The 22,934-nt window shown below is 41.5% G+C and overlaps 1 protein-coding gene across 1 annotated transcript in view; it reads left to right on the top strand.

Moving 5' to 3' along the window:
- The window catches only part of sema6bb (sema domain, transmembrane domain (TM), and cytoplasmic domain, (semaphorin) 6Bb), a 134,304-nt gene that overhangs the window by 99,158 nt on the left and 12,212 nt on the right, over positions 1-22,934 (top strand). The window contains exons 16-17 of the mRNA XM_030083565.1: positions 3,782-3,859; positions 8,938-8,996. Of these exons, the coding sequence (XP_029939425.1) occupies positions 3,782-3,859; positions 8,938-8,996 (137 nt within the window). The remainder of the gene's footprint in view (positions 1-3,781; positions 3,860-8,937; positions 8,997-22,934) is intronic.

The following is a 22,934-nucleotide window of genomic DNA, read 5'->3' as shown; positions in this document are numbered from 1 at the left end:
AGACAGTTTTAGGCAGTGAATCAAGAATGACAGTCATTTTCTAAAGTGACTGTTTTGCTTGGGATTTGCACAATCAAAACATTGTGTTTTATTTGTAAAACACGAGAAGTTCTAGATTGAGCTTCAAAATTGGTGCCTCATTTTTGGCATCTGAAACAAGGTGCAACAAACAGACAAGGGCATTTGCCGTCGGATCACAGAGAAAGCATAACCAGACCTAGCAGATCTAGGACAAAATAAACATTCAAACAGACTGGAGATAAGGACACTAAAAAGACAGACGAACAAAGAGACATGGACTAAGACCTTCATATACACATCAGGCGGTACACATTGGCAAGATGAAAGTGGAAACAACAATGGCTAATACTGAATTGAATCACTTGAAAGGCAGAGCAAAAGCAAGTTAAAAGATTAATAATAGGAAAAAAACAAGAAACAGTGACAATGCCATAAGTACACCAGTATCCCCCTCAGCATGTGTCACACAAAAAGTCCTAATCAAGTTGGGCATAAGGAGTGGGGACTGGTGGATGACCAAATTTTGTTTCAAAACCTTTATCAAACAAAGTTTAAACAATCTCAAAGGGCAGAACAGACAGGGATCCTCCAAAGAGTGGCCCAGTGGCCGGGCGAGCAGTTGGGGCCACTGGACAGGGTGAGCAAAAGTTGCCGGTACGAAGGCGGAGTCCGTCTGGGGCTGAGTGAGAGGGCGATGGCATTGAAGGCAAAGCCCCTCCGGGAGCTGAGCAGAAAGCCAATTGTTGCGAAGGCCGAGTCCCTCCGGGGATCAAACAACTGACCAACAGTGTCTACGGCAGGGCCCCTCCGGGGGTTGGAGAGGGGGCGGATGGTCTGAAAGGCAATGCCCCTCCGATAGCAAAGTAGGAGGCTGATGGTGTCAAATGCAGCACCCCTCCGGGGGCAAACCTGGAGACATGGCCAAAGGAGTGAGCACTGGAGCATTTTGAGGCAGGTCTTCCGGGACCCCTCGGAGACTGGCAGAAAAAAAAGACAGCGGTGGGCCTTCCAGACTCCTTCAGTGATGGGCGGACAAGGTGATTGAAGTGGACATTCAAGGACACCCTCAGAGAAGGGCAAAAAAGTTGATTGAGGTGGGCTGTCCTAGAACCCTCAGAGACTGGCACGGGAACAGATAGAGGTGGATCCTTCAGATCCCCTCAGAGATGGAAATGGAAACAGACAGAGGCAGGTCCCCCTGGACCTCCTCAGAGATGGGCAGAGATGCTGGTTAAGGTGGGCCTTCCAGAGTCCTCTCAGAGAAGGGCAGAAAAGCCAACTGAGGTGAGCCCTCCAAGACCTCCTCAGGGATGGGCAGAAAAACTGGGCAGGAAATGGAGAGCAGTGATAGAGGGAGAAGCATGCTCTCCATGACCTCACAGAAAAAAGCAGAGGCAATGATGGAGGTGAACTGTCTTGGACCCCTCAGAGAAGCGCATGGAAAGAGGCGGGTTCTTCAGAACCCCCTCATAGATGGCAATGGAACAGATGGAGGTAGGTCCTCAAGTAAGTGGGTACTCAAGGACTCCCATAGGAATGGCGGGAGATGCTCATTGGGCCTTGTGGTACACGCTGAAAGATGGCCAGAAATGTAAACCGAGGTCAGGTCTTCAGGACACCCTCTGAGATAGGCAAGGAATGCATAGGTCCACCAGTGCCCCCTCAGAGATGGAAACGGAAACAGATGCACGCAGGTGCTGTTGGACCCCTAATAGACTGGCAGAAAGCTGACAGACGCAAGACTATCTTAGATGCCTTCTAAGATTGTCAGAGAAGCTGGCTGAGGTGGGCCCTCCAGTACCCCAAAAAGGGGCAGAAATACAAACAGAGAGAGGTCCTTCAGGACCTGTCAGAAACAGGCAGAGAAAACAATGGAAGTGAGCCATCCTGAACAACTCAAACATAGGCCGAAAAATCTGAATGTCGCAGACCCCCCAAAAAGGAAGAAAAGAAGGTGGACCCAGAACTTCGTGCAGACATAGCTGCATAGTCGAATGGAAACGGGTCCTCCCAAAACCTCTCAAAGATGGAAAGTGTAACTGACTGACGTGGGCACTCCAGGACTGTCATGGAGATGAGCACAGGTGTAAATGGAGGCTGAGCTCTCTGGACCTCTCAAGGTCAACATGAGGAGTGGTGTCAATGGTGTGCTTGATTTCAGTTGCAGTTCCTTCTCTCCCTGGGGTCATGGCGTGGGGCAGAATGAAATTGCTACAACATTATGTATGGGCTGGCCTAGATGAGTCTGACTGTTCTGTGTCATCTACCCACATAGAAAATATGTATGGTAACATTGATGACTCTGTTGGATCTCAAGGCTGGTTTGGTGGCATTGACATGCTTGGTGATCCATTGTGGTCCATTGCTGATTACCCAGAGCTTTGCACATACTGAGGTGACAGCTGAACTCCCTTCCCACACGATCGCCTCTTCAGAGTCGAGTTGGAGCTTACAAACTGGTGGATTACAGTCATGGAGCTAACAGGCATCAAGCTGTCAATCTTGGGTCTAGCGGCCTTGGATAGGTTTGGGTTTGGATAACTGACTTGGTGTTAACAGACTTGAGGTATGTAGGATTGCTGGTTTCCTGGCAAGTTGTCTCCAGAGAAATAAAGATGTGCCTGCAGGCTACCCAAAATCACCGAAGAACCTGTTCGTAGTTGCTACATGATTGCTCACAGTTGAGCATTATTGCTTTGTCAGTGGAGGAATCCCTCTGAGCATTGCTGAAAATGTGATCAGAAAATCCAAAAACCAATCATTCTCTGCTGAATACATGTTATGGTTGGTCTATACCTGTGTTGGAAAGTGATATAATGCTTGCACCGGCCAATGTTATACAACCATCGCCTGTAATACATTGCGTGCAAGTAATACATTACTTTGCATTTCACTGGCCACTGCTAATAACATATTACTTACCCAACAAGACTGACCCAAGTCTCTGTACACAACCAAAACTGGTACTGATCAGAGAGCTGAACAGATAATGAGACAAGGATGCCAAACCAAGCCAAACCGACAGACCAATACAGACAAATGGACTGGCAGTGTTACACATACAAAGAGGCAGGGCTCGACATGACCCATTTGACAATGATCCAAGCTAAAATTCAGATGAAACGCATGAAGTGCAAAGCATGACCATGTGGTTGAGAGGAGAGAAGAGACTCGTGAACAATAATATCTAAGACCATATGAATTTGAATAAATGCCACGAAAACTTTAAATATACTTAAATTAGATATGAAGCCCAACAAACAACACAACTGAACAGATGATGGCAACAGCAGTCAGATCAATGATACCTAGTTGGCTACCTTACAGCTTTCAAAATGAAGTTACGTTCATAATTGTACCATCAATGTTGGTATGAAAGCTGTAAAACTTGCAGTATTTTTTTGATGTCCTCATATTATTTTGCACTTGAAGTATAGAAAAAATCTTGTTATTGTTAGTTTTTAAAAGTTAACATTCAATCATTTGACTGTCCCAGCCCAACTGATATCAGATTATACTGTCTGTGGAGCCTCAGTTTGACACAACAGAACAATAATAATCAAAGCACTGATGATTGAACAGAATATTTAGGAGGAAAAGCAAAAAAATTGTTGTTACTGTTATATGTCAGATATGTGGTGTAGCTCTTCACAATGCTGTCACAATCAATCAAAATTTGAATCCTGAAAAGGGGAACATAAGACGAAGTGAGGAGACTTTGTTGTCAATCAATCAAATGACCTTTCTGCTTTCATTGTAGGAACTGCATCGCTTCCAGGGATCCTTACTGCGGCTGGACCAGAGGAAGCACCTGCTCATTCCTCAGACCAGGGACTAGGTACAACACCTTTCCATTCAGATCTACATCTCAAGATCAAACGCTGCCCTGCTTCATGTAGTATTTAGTTCCTGATCTGTCACAGCGCTGTCACATCATCTTCCTCTTTGTCTGTTTTCATCAGTTTTTATGTCCATCTGAAGTATCAGGTGGTGTTTTATCGCTTTTCTCTGTTCTCCTGCTTTGATTCAGCAATATTTTTATGCTACTTTGCTTTGATTTGATTTATTCTTTCCTCTTTCATTCTTCTCAAGGTTATATTTTGACAGCCGACGTTTCCAGACCACCCGTAGAGACAGCCCATATATTATTTATCTGGTCTGGAAGTCCTTGGTTCTGTCTGCAACTATTTGAGCCTCTTAGTAACATCTGTGCCCTCTAAGTAGCTGTCACACAGCCTGCTCTTATCGATTCAAGATGTCTGAACCTCAACAACACTGTGTTCTTCCACTTTACTTGTTACCAAATGGTGGCCATAAAACATTGTGTAGGTGTATGGGTATGTGACTGAGTGAGGTTTTCTGTTGTGTCTTATGGCGCTATCTGTGCTGAAAATATACCAGACTGTTAAATGTCTGGCTGTGCACATGAGTGTGTGTGTGTGTGTGTGTGTGTGTGTGTGTGTGTGTGTGTGTGTGTGTGTGTGTGTGTGTGTGTGTGTGTGTGTGTGTGTGTGTGTGTGTGTGTGTGTGTGTGTGTGTGTGTGTGTGTGTGTGTGTGTGTGCGTGCGTGCGTGCGTGAGAGAGAGGGAGAAAGAGAGCTACTGACACACTGTGGTTTGCCTCTACAGTTCACCTCCAGTCGTGGCTGTCTCCCTCCAGTTAAATCAAATATCTCCTTAGTCAAGCTGCTGATTCAATTAGACCTTCAAACACAGGTGTAATGCCAGCCGAAAAGACAACACAGACTTTAAGGACCACCTCAGGCTCCCTGCTTATACTATTAAAGGCCTCTGTGTTGGTCTTGATTTGATTTTCCAAGGGCGGTCAACTCAGCAATCGATGATGCATTCAGTTACAGTGAATTTCCTCTTTGCAGAATCATGCGACCTCTCTTTGCAAACTGTTGCCTTGCCCAAAAAGCATGCAGGATTTGGTGTTATATAATGTGAGACTATAGTTCTGACAATATCTTGGCAAAAGGACATTTGTAGTTTTAATGAAAGCAGTTAATATAGTTTTTCTACTGCAGGGAAAAACAGTTTTATGTCTGGCTTTATAGTTGTGCGCAGCACATATTGTGTGGCTGTGATTGTCTGATTAGATTTTGCCAGTGAAAATGAAGCTATTTTATCTTGTTATGCTATAAACAACTCTTCAGATCTCCTAAACTAGTTCCTTTATTTCATTTGCTTTAGAAGTACCTACCAGCACAGAAAGAGGAACACCAGTATGATAATTCCCACTATCATTTTCAAAGTTTGCTACAAAATAATTTAGATTTGAGGTCCTTTATGTGTTCATATGTACCATTTGGAGTGACATGAGGAACACATTTAAGTCATTTTTCCATATTTGTTATTAAAACAGTCTCCATCACTTTTAACCCACTTTTTTAATAGTTGTCCTCACCCTCTAACTATCCATGCATAATTGGTCAATTCTATGGTGAAATATACATTAATAAACACTTCTTGAGTTTACAGTCTTGCCACCTGTACTCCCCTTAATCTCAATAACACAATGAGCCACTGTTCCTGACAGTCTGCGCAAAAAAATAAGGGGATCTTTGTGAAAAATATATATCCAACAAGCACCTGGACCCAGAGGCAAATCTAATGTATACCAAGTAAATGACCCACAGTGTGTGAGATGCAGCCAATGCAACACAAAACATTATTCTTTATTAAGATGACAGCCACTGTATGTTCACAGCGTGCTTGGACTCATTTGTCTCAGTGTTTTTCAGGCATTAGAAGAACAAATGTTAGCTCTGCTGCTGCTGGAGCCTTTAACTAATTGTAAAATATTTGAGTGTACTGATTTCTTGATGTGACTTCAGCTTTTCTGGAATGTGTGTGTGTGCATAGTGTTTCAGTGTTAAGCAGCGCAGAGTATCTATCTTAACATCAAAAAAGTAGTCTCTTTCCTGTACTGTTAAGATATGTTGACCAGATTTTTTGAAAAGCCTTTTTTTTTTTACTTTTTTAATCATAACCAGTGTTTTGAATAACTTGCTATAAAATGATAAACATTTTACTGTAATGCTATTACTGTAACGTAACAATTACTGATGTTTCATTGACACTGATGCAGAAAATGAAGTTTCTGTGAGCTTGTTACTCACTGCTTTTGTTGCATGGGAAAACGGTTGGACATCTGTTTGACATCATTTTCACCTTGAATAAAAATTAACTTCCATTGATAACATTCTGCCAGCTTTTGGAAATAAACAAATTAATGACTAAATGACAAGTAGAACAACAACAGCTGAGTTATATATGACTGCTGAATAGTGGGTCACCTTGGCAAGAGTGGATGTTTTTGAAAATATCAGATGCTAAAAACGACCGATAAACTCAAACCAGTCAAAGCAGTGCGTTTGACAGCAGTAGTGTTGCATTTATGACTCTTCAGAAACTCAGATTGCCTTTGTAAGACATGTCTGCTGCTGTCTACATGCTGATCGTGTATCTCAGCTCTAATTTGTTTACAGATACGTTTCTTTTTCATGAGCAAGTGTTATGCCAAGTTCTGCATCGCTTTCGAACATTGCATCCAGTTTTGTGGCAGTGCACACAATGGAATGTTTTCAGTTGAAGCAAACATATTTTAACAATCACTGCGTAACTCAAACATGTGTTTGCATAACCGTTTGACTTGGTACAAACTTGGTACAACTTCAGCTGAGCTTGATTAGTGAGTCCATTGCTAAACTGACCCACGCAGTGCTGACAGCTCGCAGCATTACAACTACTGGCACATTTTCAAGAGACATTGTGAGCAAGAGAGACAAGCAACACACAAACCATATTTAAAAAAGGAAAGGAACTAGTTTGTTTCTTTTTTTTTTGGAACCAGTCAAGTAACTCTAATGAACAATTTTTTAGTCACTGGTAGACACTGATTGTAATTCAATTATGTAAAAAGCATTCATCAAACCACATCAAGTTCTCTGATGGGAAATGCTTTAAAAAATCTTCAGTGTATTTTTATGAATGTAGGCACATAAGTGGTTCCGTGATTAATGTTGTCAATTTGTTTTCAACAAATAAAATCAACTCACAAATTACTGTCACAATACGGTTTTGCTGTATTTCCTAGATATGCCATTTTAAACTGATAGTTTGATATTTACAGATTTTCATTCACTTCTTCTTGACATCGTAAAGCACAGGATAAGTGGTACAGCTATAAAGTGAGCTTGAAAGGTAACTTTGGACGGAAACAGGCAAAGTCACCCCCATCCGTTTCTAGTTTTCATGGTTGTTGCTTCATATTTAGCAGAGTAAGGAGTGTGTTGTTAATCTTCTCGCCCAGCCCTGACCAAGAAAGTGAATGTGAATCCCATATGTTCGGTCTGATTCTCAGCATTAGAGTAGAAAGCGCTTTTGCCAGTGTGGAAAGCTTTCAAGGCACATAATGGCCACTATTATTGTGAGTCATGGCTGGAATTCTTATTGCTCTGTCCACTGCTTTCTGATATCGAAGTCACTGATATCACAACGATGCTGTTGAGTTCATTATTTATTCATCCTCATATTGTGCTCTGGTCTATGCAGTCGCCGCATCAGGTGTTTTACTTTCATGATGTGGATTTATCTTGTAATTAACAAGTGAAAAAAAAGCCAAAGAAAAAATCTGACACTTTTTGAAAACACTGTCAGAATCGTAGTCCATACCAAATAAAACTTGCAGGCAAATACATTTGTGCGCTCGCACACGCCTACACAGACGTAGTCAATCTGTCGATTTTAACTTGTTGCCGTTTTTCCCTGACACAAGCCATAACTAAAAGCAGTTGTGTTTTTCTTGGTGAGCACCTGGCCTGTGAGCTGTTCTCATTTCCTCTCCGCTTTCTCACTTCATCATATGTTATTGTCTGCGGGGTGTTTCATGCCTCCCTGTTGTCCATATGGGAAATGAGTTGTAGAAATCCGATATGTCGTGATTTCCAAAATGCTGGAAATTAAGTAGAGGTTGGGGTCTTATTCCGGGGTTTTTTGTTGTTGTTTTTGTAAGGGTAGTAACGTTTTTCATTGACTTAACAGCAACATATTAATTATAAAACAAAGGTTTAGCAATTGTAAAATATTTTGTAAGTGACTCTTTTCTTCAAGCAACATTAACAAGAGATGCACATAATTCCAGTCAAATTCACAGTTTAGCTTTCGGTTGTCTCTGCTCATAGCTTTGCTTTAAAAATTCTTCAGGTGTCTTGTGAGTTTTGTAGGAGCAACTTTATAAGTAATCCAGAACAAACGTTTGAAGGGCACATGATGATATTTTTAGTGCTCCCGGATGTAGGTTATCGCACCTTAAAAGACGGGAGGCCTTCTTGTGATCACACAGCCATGAATATAGTTTATGTGTCTACATATTCATAATCGATATGCACTCATAACGAGACACCATTAAAGTTGCAATTTATGCATTGGCATGCTGAATTTTGACTCTTATTCAATAAGCTTAACCAAAAAATTCTGACAACCTGATATCATAGCTGTGCAACTTTTAAGTTGCATTTTAGTGTGTGAAAGTTAATTCCTCTCACGACTCCACATAACTAATCCACACGAGTACACATAAGACTAATTTGATATGAGAACACATGCACAGTAAATTATCACAGGAACACAGATGTGAATGCTATGTTTAAATTACAATTAGCTATATTTAATTATAACATATATTTTGTCCTCACTTAATAAAAAAAAAAAATACAGCAGAAAAAATATTACTCCTTCATTCTAAGAGGTGAAAGAGTTTGCAGAGATATATGTTCCACTGAGATTTGTCTTCAGTTTTACCACTGAGATAGTTTTCCTCTATCAGAGTGAATCTGTGCTGGGTGTCAGTGGCCGAGTTGCGGCGCCTCTGTGTCTCCTGATTAATGACTGTGTCTCCTCTCCTCTGCAGACTGCCGTTTGAGCAAGATGTTGAACAAGGAAACGTGGCCCACTTGGGTGACTGTGATGGTAAGAAACATCATTCTGTGCGCGCGCGCGCGCGCGTGTGTGTGTGTGTGTGCGCACTTGCGTGATTCCGCATTCATGTTTGCATTTGCACGTGCGTGTGTGTATATTTGAAAATAAGTGTGAAAGCAAATACTTATCTTGTCTTTGCCCAGACCCTTACATAACTGTTGTGTCTTCAGGGTAAACAATACTACAGTAAAACAGACGAAGAGCCTGGTAGTTTCAGTTTATACAGAGGAAATCCACAAATAAACACAGAGACAAGTCCCAATCCTTCTCACTTTCCCCATGACTAACCCACCAAAATCCAACCTTAAGACAGTCTGCAAGTCTCACTTTGTCTCAGAGCAAGCCAGAAGATCTCTGTGTATGTTTAGGCTACCTTTGTTCTTTTTTCTGTTTACTCTGTCCTTACTGGAATGCTATCTTTGCTTTGGTCTGGTAGGTTTCATCCCATATACAAGTGGTTAATTACATTCAGCTCCAGCTTGAATCTCCCTTGATGTCTCCTTTTTTCCTCTCTCCATATCATTATGAAAATAGATATGGTAACCAGCAAAGCAAAATCTTTATTCTAGATACACAGTGGTTTTTGGATACTCCCATGACACCCCCTCGCTTTGATCTGAGCGCTAATTCCAGTGCGTGCAAATTAATCCTTTGCTTCTGAAAGTTCCCCAAGTTCATGTGCCGTGCTCCCTGAGAAAGAACAGATAAATATTGCATAATCAGAACCCCCGTACAACTCTAATCCTGTTTCAGATGGGCGCTCTGTTTGATGCTGCTCTTTCACTTCATGTCCTCTGACCGCCAAACCACGGGGGACGGGCTCGGTAATTGATGGATGATGCTCACTCTATGCACGGCAAAGTTAATCTAGTTATTTGTCTTCGCTGAGGCCATGTGTAGCATCTTTCCATATGAGGGGGGCCTTAATCAAACTGTTTAGTTCTACTCCCACAAAGATAACCGCAGTCCAACTCAGACTGCGTTATATTAAAACGGATCACATATGAATCCATCCTGAGTTGTTATTTGAGTTTTTTTGGAGAGTGTGTGTGTGTGTTTCTACAAAATCATCATCATAAACTACACGAAAATGTGGGATGAATTTAATTCTGTCTGTTTATACGAAGCAACAACTATTCTTCAGCAAATACAGACGTGTTTAATTAAGAAGCCTCATGATCATTATTTTGCTACTGCTGCAGCCTGAGAAATGAGCGTAATTGCAAATGCTCAATTAGCTAATGGAGTGGGTTTTTTTTTTTTTTTACAAGCTGCAGTCTTGGATTGTCATATATATTATATGTGCTGGTCTGGTGAAACGTCCCAGGGTCACAGTGATTGTAAAGTTGTAATCACAAAGGTTATCCAGCTGTGATACAATCCAAAACACCACATATTGTTATATCTAAGAGGACTACGATCAATAGCCTAAATGAAGAACTTTACTAATTAATTACTGTCTATAATCAATAAAGCCACATTAGTATTTGTGGCCACTCTTTATATTCATAATTATTCATGATTTTTGTATTTTAATGTATTCTTGTAATTTGAAACTTGGACTGTCATCAAGTTGATTTAAAACCAACAAACAGTTGCCTACTCTCAAGTTTGGGTAAAATATTGTTGACTTTCTAAATTCAATTGTAATTTGACCGTTATATTTGGTGTTACTTCAGACAAAATCAAATGCTTTTAAAAAGATGAAGGAATGAGCTGAACCGTGAGTCATGTATGCACTGAAGCATCATTTCACCTTGTGGCACCAAAAAGCATTTAGATTGAGAAAGAGAAATAATTAACGAAGCCACAAAAACACAGACACACACACACACACACACACACACACACATCTTTTGTATCGTTAGGTAATATATATAGTGAAAAAACCCAGAATACAATAAATTAAGGATTAAATTAATGATGAGCAATACGCTTGGAATACTGTGAGATTCGTTTTATTCAATTTTGCTCAATAGAATAAAAAAGATGCAAATACACAGATAATTGTGGTTTTTAAAAGATACTCTTTCTTCTATACAAAAGTCGAGTTCATTTATTTTTTTAGTGTATTCTAACTGACAGCAAGTTTCCAACACAATGAACTCTTACAATCATGACTTTTGAACCTTAAAAAGTTAGATTTGTCTTTTAGACTCCACAGACGCAGCTAAAGTCTGGTATGTGTTTCACAGGTCTCTAGCGATCCCGGTCTCATTGTAAAACTTGAGGCTGAGTTGCTGGCTTTGAGCTCACGCTTGCACAACAACACTGATCTGGACTGAATGCAATCATGGCATTACTGAGGTGTTGTTGTTGTTTTAGTATCTGAGAGCAAAATATCTGCTTATTTAATGGATAAAAACAAGGAAAAGCATTCCTGTGTTTCATACACCGACTCCAACGGAGATCAGATCCATGTGTTTGTTTTGCTTGGATGTTTTTGGTCCGTGCTGGGTTCGACTTCAATCAAACCTCATCAGAGTTTAGACGGATCCACATTTCAGTCAGCATCGTTGGTACACACCAGGGCCCTGACAGCAGCATGCACACTCCTGTAAATGGGCTCAAGCAAAAGAGCGAATGCATCAGGATTCATTTAAATCAGACCATACCTGCTTGCTGTAAACGCATCTTTGAAGTTCTCCTTGTTAAATTTTACTGGTTATTGTGAATAATACACATCTTTTCTGTAGAGTCTTATGTTGAAGTCATGGTAGGTTCGAAGCAAGTCCAGCTGACTATAATTTGCAGTACAACAAGCTGCCAGTCCATCACACGGTTAACATGCAGTATGTACAGACAGACAGTCAAACCAGATTTTACTCCTATTCAGATATTCCAATTTAGTGCCTAAACAAAACCTATGCATTTGTGGGGAGAACATCCAAATTCCTCACAGGAATGGTTAGGATTCTCTCTCTGCTGCCCCCATTTAAATCAAACTGTGACTTTGATTTCACTGGATAACAATTCCCTTCCTTAAAGCTGCTGTAGGCAGGATTTTGCTAATCAATGCTAATTTTTCTGTGTTTTCTTTGGATTAAATGTTAGAGTATCCATTGATAATCCTTTAGGAGTGCAGCATAATTGCACTACCGCAAGGGCGCAGCGTTTCCATCTGTCTCTGTTCTGAGCTGAAAAGAAATCTCGACCGCTCCAGGTATCTTTGACCAATCAGAAGAGCCCCTGAGGCTCTAACCGTGATTGGTCGAGGGGCGTTCGTCGCACGTTCTTGTGGGAGGGGCTTAACTTGCTTAAGGGTGTGATGTCGGAGAAAACAGGACAGGATTGGCTGTGCTGGGTTTCAAATCGCCATCTTAGATGGGTCAAATCACCATCCTGCTTAGGTAACCCTAAGCAAGATGGCGGAGATACGGAATCCTGCCTACAGCACCTTTAACAGAATGAAGTAACTTGATAAACGAGTTTCGTAAGGTGTGTTGTAATGTCCAAATTACAAAATTCATTTTGAGTATTTGAATTGATGGGAATGTTTCAGTAGGCTGCATTGAAATCTAAATGACAGTGTCAATTTTGAGATTTTTTTCCGAACTAAATAGCTCTGATAAACAGAGATGCGAGCACACAACACTCTGGGATCTGTTGGTATTGGAGCAGTGTCAAATAAAGATGTGCTGTTCCTGCTCCCTGGCTTTGGCTTTGAGGAATTTCTGCGCTATGAGGCATGTTTGGTCTTGATCCCGTGGTGAAATATGCCCCAGCTGAGCTCTGTTGACAGAGGTGAGCTCTGTTGTCGCTGGATGAGCACAAGCTGCTGGGCTGGCATGCCGGGAACGTGAGCCAGCATCCATCTGATGCCTGCCACCAACACTTAGACAGCACTTTGTCTCAGATATTGTGATGAACTTGGTGTCACAGCCTATCATTTCATCATATCTCTTTTTTTTATCTGACACTTTCATTGTCTCTAATATTGATGTTATCCTCCAAGTTACTTGTCCCCACTTTATGCTGAATCCATCCCTCTTTGTCGTTCTGTGAGACGAAAATTCTCTCAGCCTTCTGCAAACACAATATTCAGTCAAAGGAAGACAGAAAGAGCAGCTTCAATGGACTTGTTATGACAAACTGTCACTAACACTGTTAAGACTTTGAAACTGCCTGCACTATTGCTCTATGTGGGTCTATCGGCATTTCCCTATGAATCTTTCTTCATCTGCCTTCAATTCGTTATGTATAGCGGAGACTGTACATCTGTGTGCTTACAAACACACACAGATGCTTGCTTGAACACAAACTCTTCTGGGATTTTGGATTGGGGGAGCAGACGGAAGGCTTTTTGTTGCTGAATATTTCATATCTCTATATTGGACTCATTCCACCTGTCTGTATCGCGACCCGGCAGATGAGAGGTGAGATATGGTCTGGCCTATCTATCTCTCTTTGGGGAAATTCAGAAAACTCATTTTCACTCTCCCTTCACGCCCTCCTTGCCTTGAAGAGGAGTCACTTTCTGTGGCTGCATGTCAGGTTTCTTTTCCTCTCCTACCTGCAGCCACAGTAAAATTCAACCATCCTAGGAAATACTATGTTAATAACTTTCAAAATTTTAAACAAAACTACTGCTGGATCGTTTACGTCGATGGTCAGACGAATTCTCATTAATTATGTTTGTTGTGCAAGTTATTGAAAATCAGTGCCTGATTACAATTATTTCATTGAAAAGTATGGATGTTGCTTTACTTGTTGCTGAAAAGAAAAGTAACTGGTTAATTTAAAGAGTAACTGTGCAGTACTTTCAGCTGCCTCTGCCTCATGTGCATGTCCTGCTAATGAGCACATTATTGTAGTGTTGTGCTGTGTCACATGAGCTGAACTGTCGGCACAGCGCGGGTCAGTCTGATGACGGATTTACTCATAAACCTCAACTGATGCTGCATCAAGTTCATTATTTTGTTCTGATTGAGTCAGACAGTAATTATTAAAATATGTTAGTTTCTTCTGTAAGCACTCGTATGCACGACTGCACAAGGGGATGGCAGTGATGCTAAATTTGTAACAACTGTTCTCACACGAAATGAATCCACGAACAAATGAGAGCAGACATAAACCATCGACATGCAGACAGCAGCAGATATGTTTAAGAAAGTTAAGCTGTTATGAGTTTATTAAGAGTCATAAATGCATGACAGCTACTGTGAAGCTAAGATATTCAGCAAGTAATTGGCTCACAGAAACTTTGTTTTAAGTTTAATGGAGTTTAATAGAATTAAAGTTAAACATTAAAACAATGTCAAGGAGATACAACGATTAATGGGATGAAAAAAAGGAAAAAGCAATACTCTCTGTATATTGACATTTATATTTTTCATATCTTGTCTTGAAAGCCTGGTGCTGTTTTATTGAATCCAGTAAGAAAAACAGGTGACCAAATAACACAACAGTGGAACCTTGCAAGCAAATTAGCTGTTTGTCCTCTTTCAGTCACTGACATTTCTCACCGACAGTCTCATAACATGTTGCTACATTGAGTTCCAGGGATTGTAGTCTTTCATAGTCATTAGTTGACAACGAGATGTAGTATTATAAAACAAAAAACAATGCATTATTACAAAGTAGCTTCAGACAACAAACCACATTTCACTTCTTTTTATTTGGATGTGAACCTATTTTTAAGATGTTTGTCTGTACAAATATAAGACTCAGAAGTGAGACTGAATTTTAAATCAAACCAAAAATGTCTGCATGGTTAGATTCTGCCAGAGGTTGAGTAAGTGAGAAACTATGTTTATATTTGTTTTTTTGTAAATTGGCTGAGCCAGTCCCCTTGGGGTTTCGTTGGTTATATGCTGCTCTTTGAGGGAAATTACACTAATTTTGTATTTTGCACATCATTTGCTGTGCTGGAGTCATTCCTTCACTGCTACTTTGTTGTCGGGCCTCTACCTCGTCTCTCGTCAGTCTCAGTCGGTGCCACAGTGAGTCCGGAGCAGCGGTGTCATCAGACCTGAAAGGGAGATGGATGGATGATCTTACTTAGAGCTCAGCTAACTGCCTCCCTTTTCTCCTTAACCAGAGAGAAGCAGTTGCTGGAAGGAGAATCGATTTTCATCACTTCTGGGGCTGATGGCAGTCGCATAGATTTCAAGGGTGATTCTGCGAGGGGAAGGGAATTGTGCTGTGAAGATGGTTGGTGGGGAGAGGAGAGGCTGGGTAAATCAGATCAAGGAGCGGAGTCGAGCAAAAAGAATGGGCAAGGCATTGAGAGATCATAAGGAGGCAAACTTTGAGAATGGAAAGTGTGAAACAGTTTAGGGGATCAAGGTTTGGAGTCATGAGGGCGAATAGAGAGAAGAAGAACAGTGGCGGGAATAGAGGACGGCAAGAGGACACACTTCACAGGAGGAGAGAGAAGGGCAAAGGGTGCTGATGATGGAATCACAAAGGAAACTGAGAAAAGATGTGGATGAGGGTGAATGAAAGCTTTGAGAACAGGGAAAGGTGCTGGAAATGGAGAGGAGCTTCTGTTTTCATGGCAGGGCTGGTGTGACAAATGGGCTGAGAGTGCCACCGGGCCTCTGCTGTGTCACACAGTGTCACTGCCCCCATAGCAGGCTCGTGGCCAAGCTGTAGCTCTGCCCAGATGATGTAAACCGGCTGCCTCTCAAGTCTCTGATCTTTTTCTTTTCATGTATCAGGATCATATCTTTAGCTCATATAATTATCCACATTAATAGATTGCATCATTTTGTTTTTCCCCCCTCATTTGTCAAAACAGGCATTGATATGGGGATAATGTTCTGCATGCTGTCACTAAAGAAATGCCTCCCTGCAGTGATAGAGGACGACAGTGTGGGATCAGTTTCATAATGGGGAAGTGTGAGGAAACGGGTATTGGCTTGCGGTTAAGCATGGCTCTTGGTGCATTTATTACAGGCAAAAATCACTCCACACACACTCCTAATGTTGGTATGTGGAGGCATGCTGTTTCTTAAAACCTGTTTTGATCAAAGCAGAGCTTTCTAAGCACAGCATCTAATTCAGATGATGTGCGGTGGAGCAGACTCACCAATGAGAGAGAACATGCCTCTCAAACAGGCACTCCATCGTCAGTATTACAAACCAGGCTACATCCAGCATCAAGGGTTAAATGAAGTGATGTAGATGCGCCTGCAAGTGTAGTCATTTATTTATGAGATTAACAGAAAGTCATTGTTCAGGATGGACCACAGTTCGGACCAGATCCTCCTCTCTGAGACCACCTGTACAGAGTCCCTCTCCACCCGCACCGTTCTGATGGCCTTTCTGAGGAGGTTGTTGAGCCTGTTGGTGTCGACCGCCCTCAGCCTGCTGTCCCAGCATTCAGCAGCATAGAGGAGAGCTCTCCACACCACAGACTACAGAACACCTTCAGCGTGTTCACGTGTTGAAGAACATCAGTGGCCCCAACTAAAAAGACAGCTTTCACCCATCTTGTCCAAGGCTTCAGAGTTCCTCACCCAGTCCAGTTTACAGTCAGTATGAATCCCCAAATATCTATAGTCCTCCACAATGTCTACACTGGACCTCTGGACAGAGACAGGAGACACAGACACTCTGTTTCTCCTTGGCCTTTGTGACACTGAGCTGCAGATGGTTCTGATCGCACCAAATGACAAAGTTCTCCACCATCACCCCGTACTCAGTCTCATCAGCCCCTCTGATCCATCAAACTACTGCTGACTGCTGGAGATGACAGGTCTCAGCACAATAGCTGAAGTGTAGAGGAAAAAGAGATTTTTTTTTTTTTTTTTTTCAGAATTACAGCGCTCATTAGTGCAATATTTCTTGTTTAGAATGGACCTAAAAGATAGATTTGGCCATGCATAATGTTTCTCTTCCTCCCTCCCTCCCTCCCTCACTCTCTCTCTCTCTTGTTCTCTCTCACTGATGTTCTTTTATTCAGCCTTACAATAGCTTGCTTCACTGATAGTGACAGATTTTTGGACTTCCTATTGAGAGAATTGACCTTTTATCTGCTCCCTCTGAATTGAATTATAATGAAATAACACACACCTGACCATATATCAGCTTGTGCAGCTTGTCTGTTACTCCCTTAGAAAGGTGTTGGATACAGATGAGTCTGCTGTGGACTGTACATCATTTAATTGATCTGGAAATGTGAATATGTCCAAACTAAAGCAAAAATCTGCATTTGAAACGCATGTTTTATTTCAAATAAATTACTTTGATCTACAGAGTAGAAAAACTGAAAATTGTGTTGCTGGGACTGGCTGTATAATGATAGCAATGTGAAAGATCCAACAGCACTATAATTAATTAAATAAAATAATTAATGAATGGTAGTTACATTGTCTTTAGAACCTTTTGTTTTTTTGTCAATAAGGTTTGAGCACATTTGACTTATTCTTGAATAATAAGAACACATCTGAGAGAACGTTGGGTGACTCCAACTGCTGATCTTGTATTTATGCTCCTGATGCGGTTTAAATTTATTCTCGAGCTTTTTCTTTTTTTCTTCTGTGTGGGTCATCGCTGTGCCAGAACTATGTTTGCATCTTGCAAATTGGACAAATTAGTTGGTCACACCCATTTGTGCTGAGCACCTAGAGCACTGCTTGCAGGAAAATAGAGCCATTAATTTCCGTGGGTGAGCAGTTGTGTGCTCTCTAAATTAGTACGCTCTCCACAGTGGACATCTCAGCCAGCGTGACAAACTGCAGCTGGATTTGTGCTGGATTTAGTTTTAATGATGTTTGAGCAGCGTATACTCTGCTGACAGAAAACACCAAACTAACCCTGAACTGCTGAAGTGTGTGTGTGTGTGTGTGTGTGTGTGTGTGTGTGTGTGTGTGTGTGTGTGTGTGTGTGTGTGTGTGTGTGTGTGTGTGTGTGTGTGTGTGTGTGTGTGTGTGTGTGTGTGTGTGTGTGTGTGTGGGTGGGTGGTTGTGAATGTGAGAGAGCGTGTGAGAGAGAGAGAGAGAGAGAGTGATTGCAGTACGTGTGAACATGCATGTGACAAGTAACACAAGCCTTTTGGGTAAACAGTGTAATGAGTCAGATTGGGTTTGAGCGCCAACAGACAGTGTAGGATGTCAGCTTCACTTGTGGCGAGTTATCACAATGCGTCGATGGGCTGGCTCTGCTTTTTCCAGGTTGTGACCTGTGCTGACAGGCCAATCAGGTGCAGTATAAACACCGGCTAAACAGTCTGTCAAACCACCAATGTCACTCTTTTTTTTTTTTAATTTGCAACGAGTGTCTGTTAATTCATGAGGAAAGATTCCTGTTGTTGGGACCCCGAAGCGGTTTGAGAAATGCCAAGTGCGAAGATCTTTCAGCACAAGGAAGTTAAATTCCTTCGCTATATTTTGCTGTTTGCAAGCCTTTTGGGGGATCAACTCAAAATGTGTTCGCACAGACAGCTCATCAGTGGAAGTCAACACTGCTAAACTAAACATCAAATGGGAATCGCAGGCGATATGTCGGGGTGTGCGTTGCTTATTTGCAGGGAGGTCCAGCTTTATCACATTCTCTCCTCCTTCCAGCTCTTTTCTCATCTCAAATATCTGTTTCCTCTCTGCTGATAAAAAAAAAAAACGAAGAAGGCACACTTACATTCGACGTGACATACCAGCTCTTGCAGGCTCATATATACACGTTCGCCACCCGTTTTTGCTGTGAACTCACTCAGCTGTAATGACATAGCTAGTGTTGCCACAGTCTAGCTACAGATGGAAGCAATTATGGTGCTGAGAAAATATTTCCTGAAGAAAGGCAGTGTTTTGACTGGTGGAACAGCGGGATGCAGTCACTCGGTAATTGAGGTCAACTAAAACATCAATGAAATGAAGGCGGATTGGAGATTCCTTGTTGTGGCGTCACACGAGAGTCAATGACGATCAGCACAGAGCCAAGACCGGCTCTGGCTATGTGTGTCGTGGTTGGAAATGCTGTGAGGAGCTTTGTGCACGAAGAAAAATTTGTTGCCAAATTTACGGCCGCGGTCTCATCTAATTCCTCTCTAATTGCTGTGGTTTGGAGAGGAGCCTGAGTTGAGGCTTAGGAGGGGGAAACCATAAAGCCTATGCAGCTCTTTGTATTTACACGGCTGCTAGTTAAAACAGGGTCTTAAGTCTGCTGATGATAAATGTGCTGACCTGTTGCCTGAACTCCTATGGTGAGACTGAGACAGGCAGGAAATGAGGACAAAAGAGAGAAAGAGGGGCAGTTACCTCAGCGGGTCCTTTTCTGTTTGATGCGTTCTCCTCTTTCAGCTCCCAAGAAGGCTATGTAACCTTGATGCCGCCTTCCTCCACTCCAAACTCTCTTTGCCGCTGCTCCCGTAAGTCAGACATGCAGGAGAGCAAAAGGAAAGGAGTTACAGAGAATCGACAGGCAGAGATAGAGGAGCTGCATCATGTGTGGAGGGTTTCAGCATCCTCAGACACATCCGTCCCACTCTGAAGAGCTTCTGAGAGGCTTGAAGAACACAGCTGATGAAACACAAGGACCTCCTGATTCTTAACAATTGACATGTGTATGCAAATGCATCGCAGGGGGGAAAAAAACACTCTGACATACCATGTGCTGGTGCAATTTCCAGCGTAGAGCAGGGATTTTTTTTTTTTTAGCTTTAAGAAGATAGAAATAGAAGCTTCAGCCTTTGGAAAGCTTGATGAGGTGCAAGGACTCCTGAAGGGCTTCAGCTCTTTCATCTGACGTCCTCCTTGGAATCCTCCCTCTGCTTCTCACATCTCCCCGACAGCGAGAGCCTCAGAGAGGGCCTTAAAAAACACAGCGGGGCCCACTGACCGTTCAGCCAGCTAGAAGTATTTCCTGATAGATGTGTGTCTTCGTGAAGGTTTTTTTTTTTTTTCTTTTAGAACTAGTTTAGAGTTGTTTGTGCATGTTTTGGTTTGTAATATAAGTTATGTTTAATTGCAGGTCCACCGGGATGTAAATCATGTGCATCCTAGTAGGAAGAGGTGGGTGAGGTGGTCTGGATTTGGTTACAGTTAAACTGAGCAGTGACAGTTGTCGGTCATTATCAGGAGGAATTCTGATAATGTGAAGTTCATCATTGCATCTCTATCCACACATAACGCCTCATCTGGCTGTGCGATTGATTAAAAATCTTTACAAGTGGCCATTTAATTATGTCATTGTTGTCACTAATCAATCAATGTGACACTCAGCAGTCGTGATTTACAAAATGAAAATATTTTTAGGCAATATTTGTATCATTTAAATCCTGTTATGGTTGCTTGTACTTTAAGAGTGATTTGGAATTAAATTGCACCTACATATTACATATTTTATATTACGGCATAATTTAAAGTGGACTTAATCACAGTCACATGTTCTGCTCATATTTCATAAACTTTAAACAAGAAACAAACAATAATGAAAGAAGTAATGATAAACAAATTCTTCTTTGATTTATTTAAATAGTTCACAGAGTAATCTATTGTAGTCATAGAGTAGTTCAGGGTGTCAGGTTTTTCTCCATCACAATGTCACACAATCATTCTGTATGCATATGAGCTGAATCAGATTTTAGGTGACTTTAAAAAGGCTTTTTCTCCTTCAACCACTGAAAATAAAAATAAAAAGTTTCCGATGTCAAAGTTGGCACATACATTATTCTGAACAGTAAAGCTCAAACACCGACGCCAGAGAACAAAAAAAAAGAGCACATTAGTGAGTTTAGAAAGGCTGAGAAGAAATGTTTTTTGAGGTTTGAGAGAAGTGCTCAGAGGCTGTCATGGCATTAGTGCTGTGGCATTTTTGATGTAATCAGCTCTGACAAACGATTACTGTTGGGCACAGAACATGAAGCAGAGGTGAAAGGACTGCTGAAAATCTGTACTCAACTATACCTATTGTCACTTTATCTAAATTGTTATCATTCACAAATGAAAGTGCCATTGTCAGAATATATTCAACTGAAATACAAAGTGTTTGTTTCTCTTTAATAATATTGCACTTTGCATGCAAAAAATACGTGCACCTGTGGAGTCACCATTTATGACAACACGCTTGTCTTTGGATTGAAGGAGGCTTGAGAAAACCCTCCCAAGCTCATAGAAGCTTAATTTAAAGAGCTTGAAATTCTCACTGTGAGGAAGCAGTGTGAATCATTTCACACTATGCCAGTAAGCAAAGCAAAGATCAGAGGAAGACGAGAAAAAACAAATTTAAAAAAAATCACTGTCATTTTACCCTAAATTAAGTTTAGTGATTGACTCAACTGAAAATGTACAATATGGAGATAAAACTCATGACTCTTCAATTCAGCAGTGTAATGCTCATAAATGTAAATCTGACTTAATAACATGAAGAGCTATTTCATTTTTACTTTGACACTCTTTTACACAATAGATTTTTTTTTAAATGGCATGTACTCGAAAACAAAACCTTTCTGTATTGCCCACATAAGAGAAGATTTGTATGCTCATGTTGTTGCCCAACAGTATTTAAAAGATTATGATACTTTATGTTACAAGAATAGAAAGCGATGAACGCTGGCCATGACTCAGCCATTTTGAACAATATTGCATGCAAAGTGCCTCTTCATAGCCTCACCGCCGACAGGACTGAACCCCAGACGCTGCGTGTTATTTTCGGATTGGGTTGAACTTGTTTCAGGCGCTGAGGCGTCAGCACTGACTCATAGTTGTCCAGTTAAATGTGGGCTGGACGGAAAGGCGCTTTGTAATTCCTCAGGAGAGAGTCCTGCAGGATGACATCCAAACTACTGTAACTATTCTCCACTCACACCACTGGGAATTGTTTTTGTGTCTGTCGTTGAGACAAAAATCGACCATGGTGAGTTCCCCTAATTCACTGCATCAAACAACACTTTTTCTTCTTCCTGCAGCACATCAATAACACCACTGAGCTTTTCTCACACCGACTCTCTCTTTCTGTTTCACTCAGCTTCGCTGTATCTATCGCTCTCTCATTCCCTTTCTTTCCATTTATGTTTCACTTCCCTACAGCACTTCCTCTGCTGTTTTCCTCTCGGGTCATTTTTCCTCAGCTTCCCCTGCACTTGGTCTTCCCTCTGTGTGTCGTCCATCAGCCTCCTGCTATGTCTTTAACCCCTGTGTTTGCTGCAGCCCCTCCATATTGATCACTCAGGAGTCCAGGTCCTAACAGGCATTGTGAGGCTGAGTGATCACGCAGCTCGGCGTGCGTCCTGATCCACCGGTGAGGCCTCGGCCCATGTCACACTGGAGACATTTCATTAAAGGTGACCTGTAAATTAACAGAGGAGGCCGGTGGCCGAAGGAATCGAGTGAAAACAGTTTCCATCAGCAGCCCAGATGGCGTGCTGCCGTGACACGAGGCCTGATGGTCTAATCATTCTGCTAAACCTTTGGAAATTTGTATCGGGAATGAGTCCAACACTTGTGCTCCAGGGGTGTTAACATAAAAACTAATTGGCATGTGTTTTCAGCTGGTGGGCGGATAGTATAGCACAAAACATGGCTCTGACGTGAATTATGGATGTAGCATGTGAGAAAGATTAGCTGAAACTGCCTAGGTCATGATTTGGGAATGATAGATACGAACCCTATGGGCAGACTGTTAAGACCCATTCTTTGTGAACCCGCTCTCCAATTTAATGCCTTTGACATGTTTATGAATATTTATTATTACTCTCCACAGTGTACATTTGGCTTTGCACCTAAAATGAGAATATCAATTACCTAAAGAAAGTACTGCCAGCACTACCACTCATAACTCACACAATATAGAGGAAAAGAATTAGGACTGTTTCCTACTGAGAAACCAACGCATGTGTTTTTACCCATGAACTCTCATGTGCACAAAAAAAACTTGCAAAACAATTTATTTTACCACAGTGTCTGCCACAGCCCAGTTGCTTTGTTTGAATTGGATGCAGCTGAGACTCTGCGAAGACTCACTCTTGTTACACCGCCTTTCACTAAAGTT

This window comes from Salarias fasciatus, chromosome 23 (assembly GCF_902148845.1).
Source record: "Salarias fasciatus chromosome 23, fSalaFa1.1, whole genome shotgun sequence".
Taxonomy (NCBI): Eukaryota; Metazoa; Chordata; class Actinopteri; order Blenniiformes; family Blenniidae; genus Salarias; species Salarias fasciatus.
This window is presented reverse-complemented; position numbering and strand designations above follow the sequence as displayed.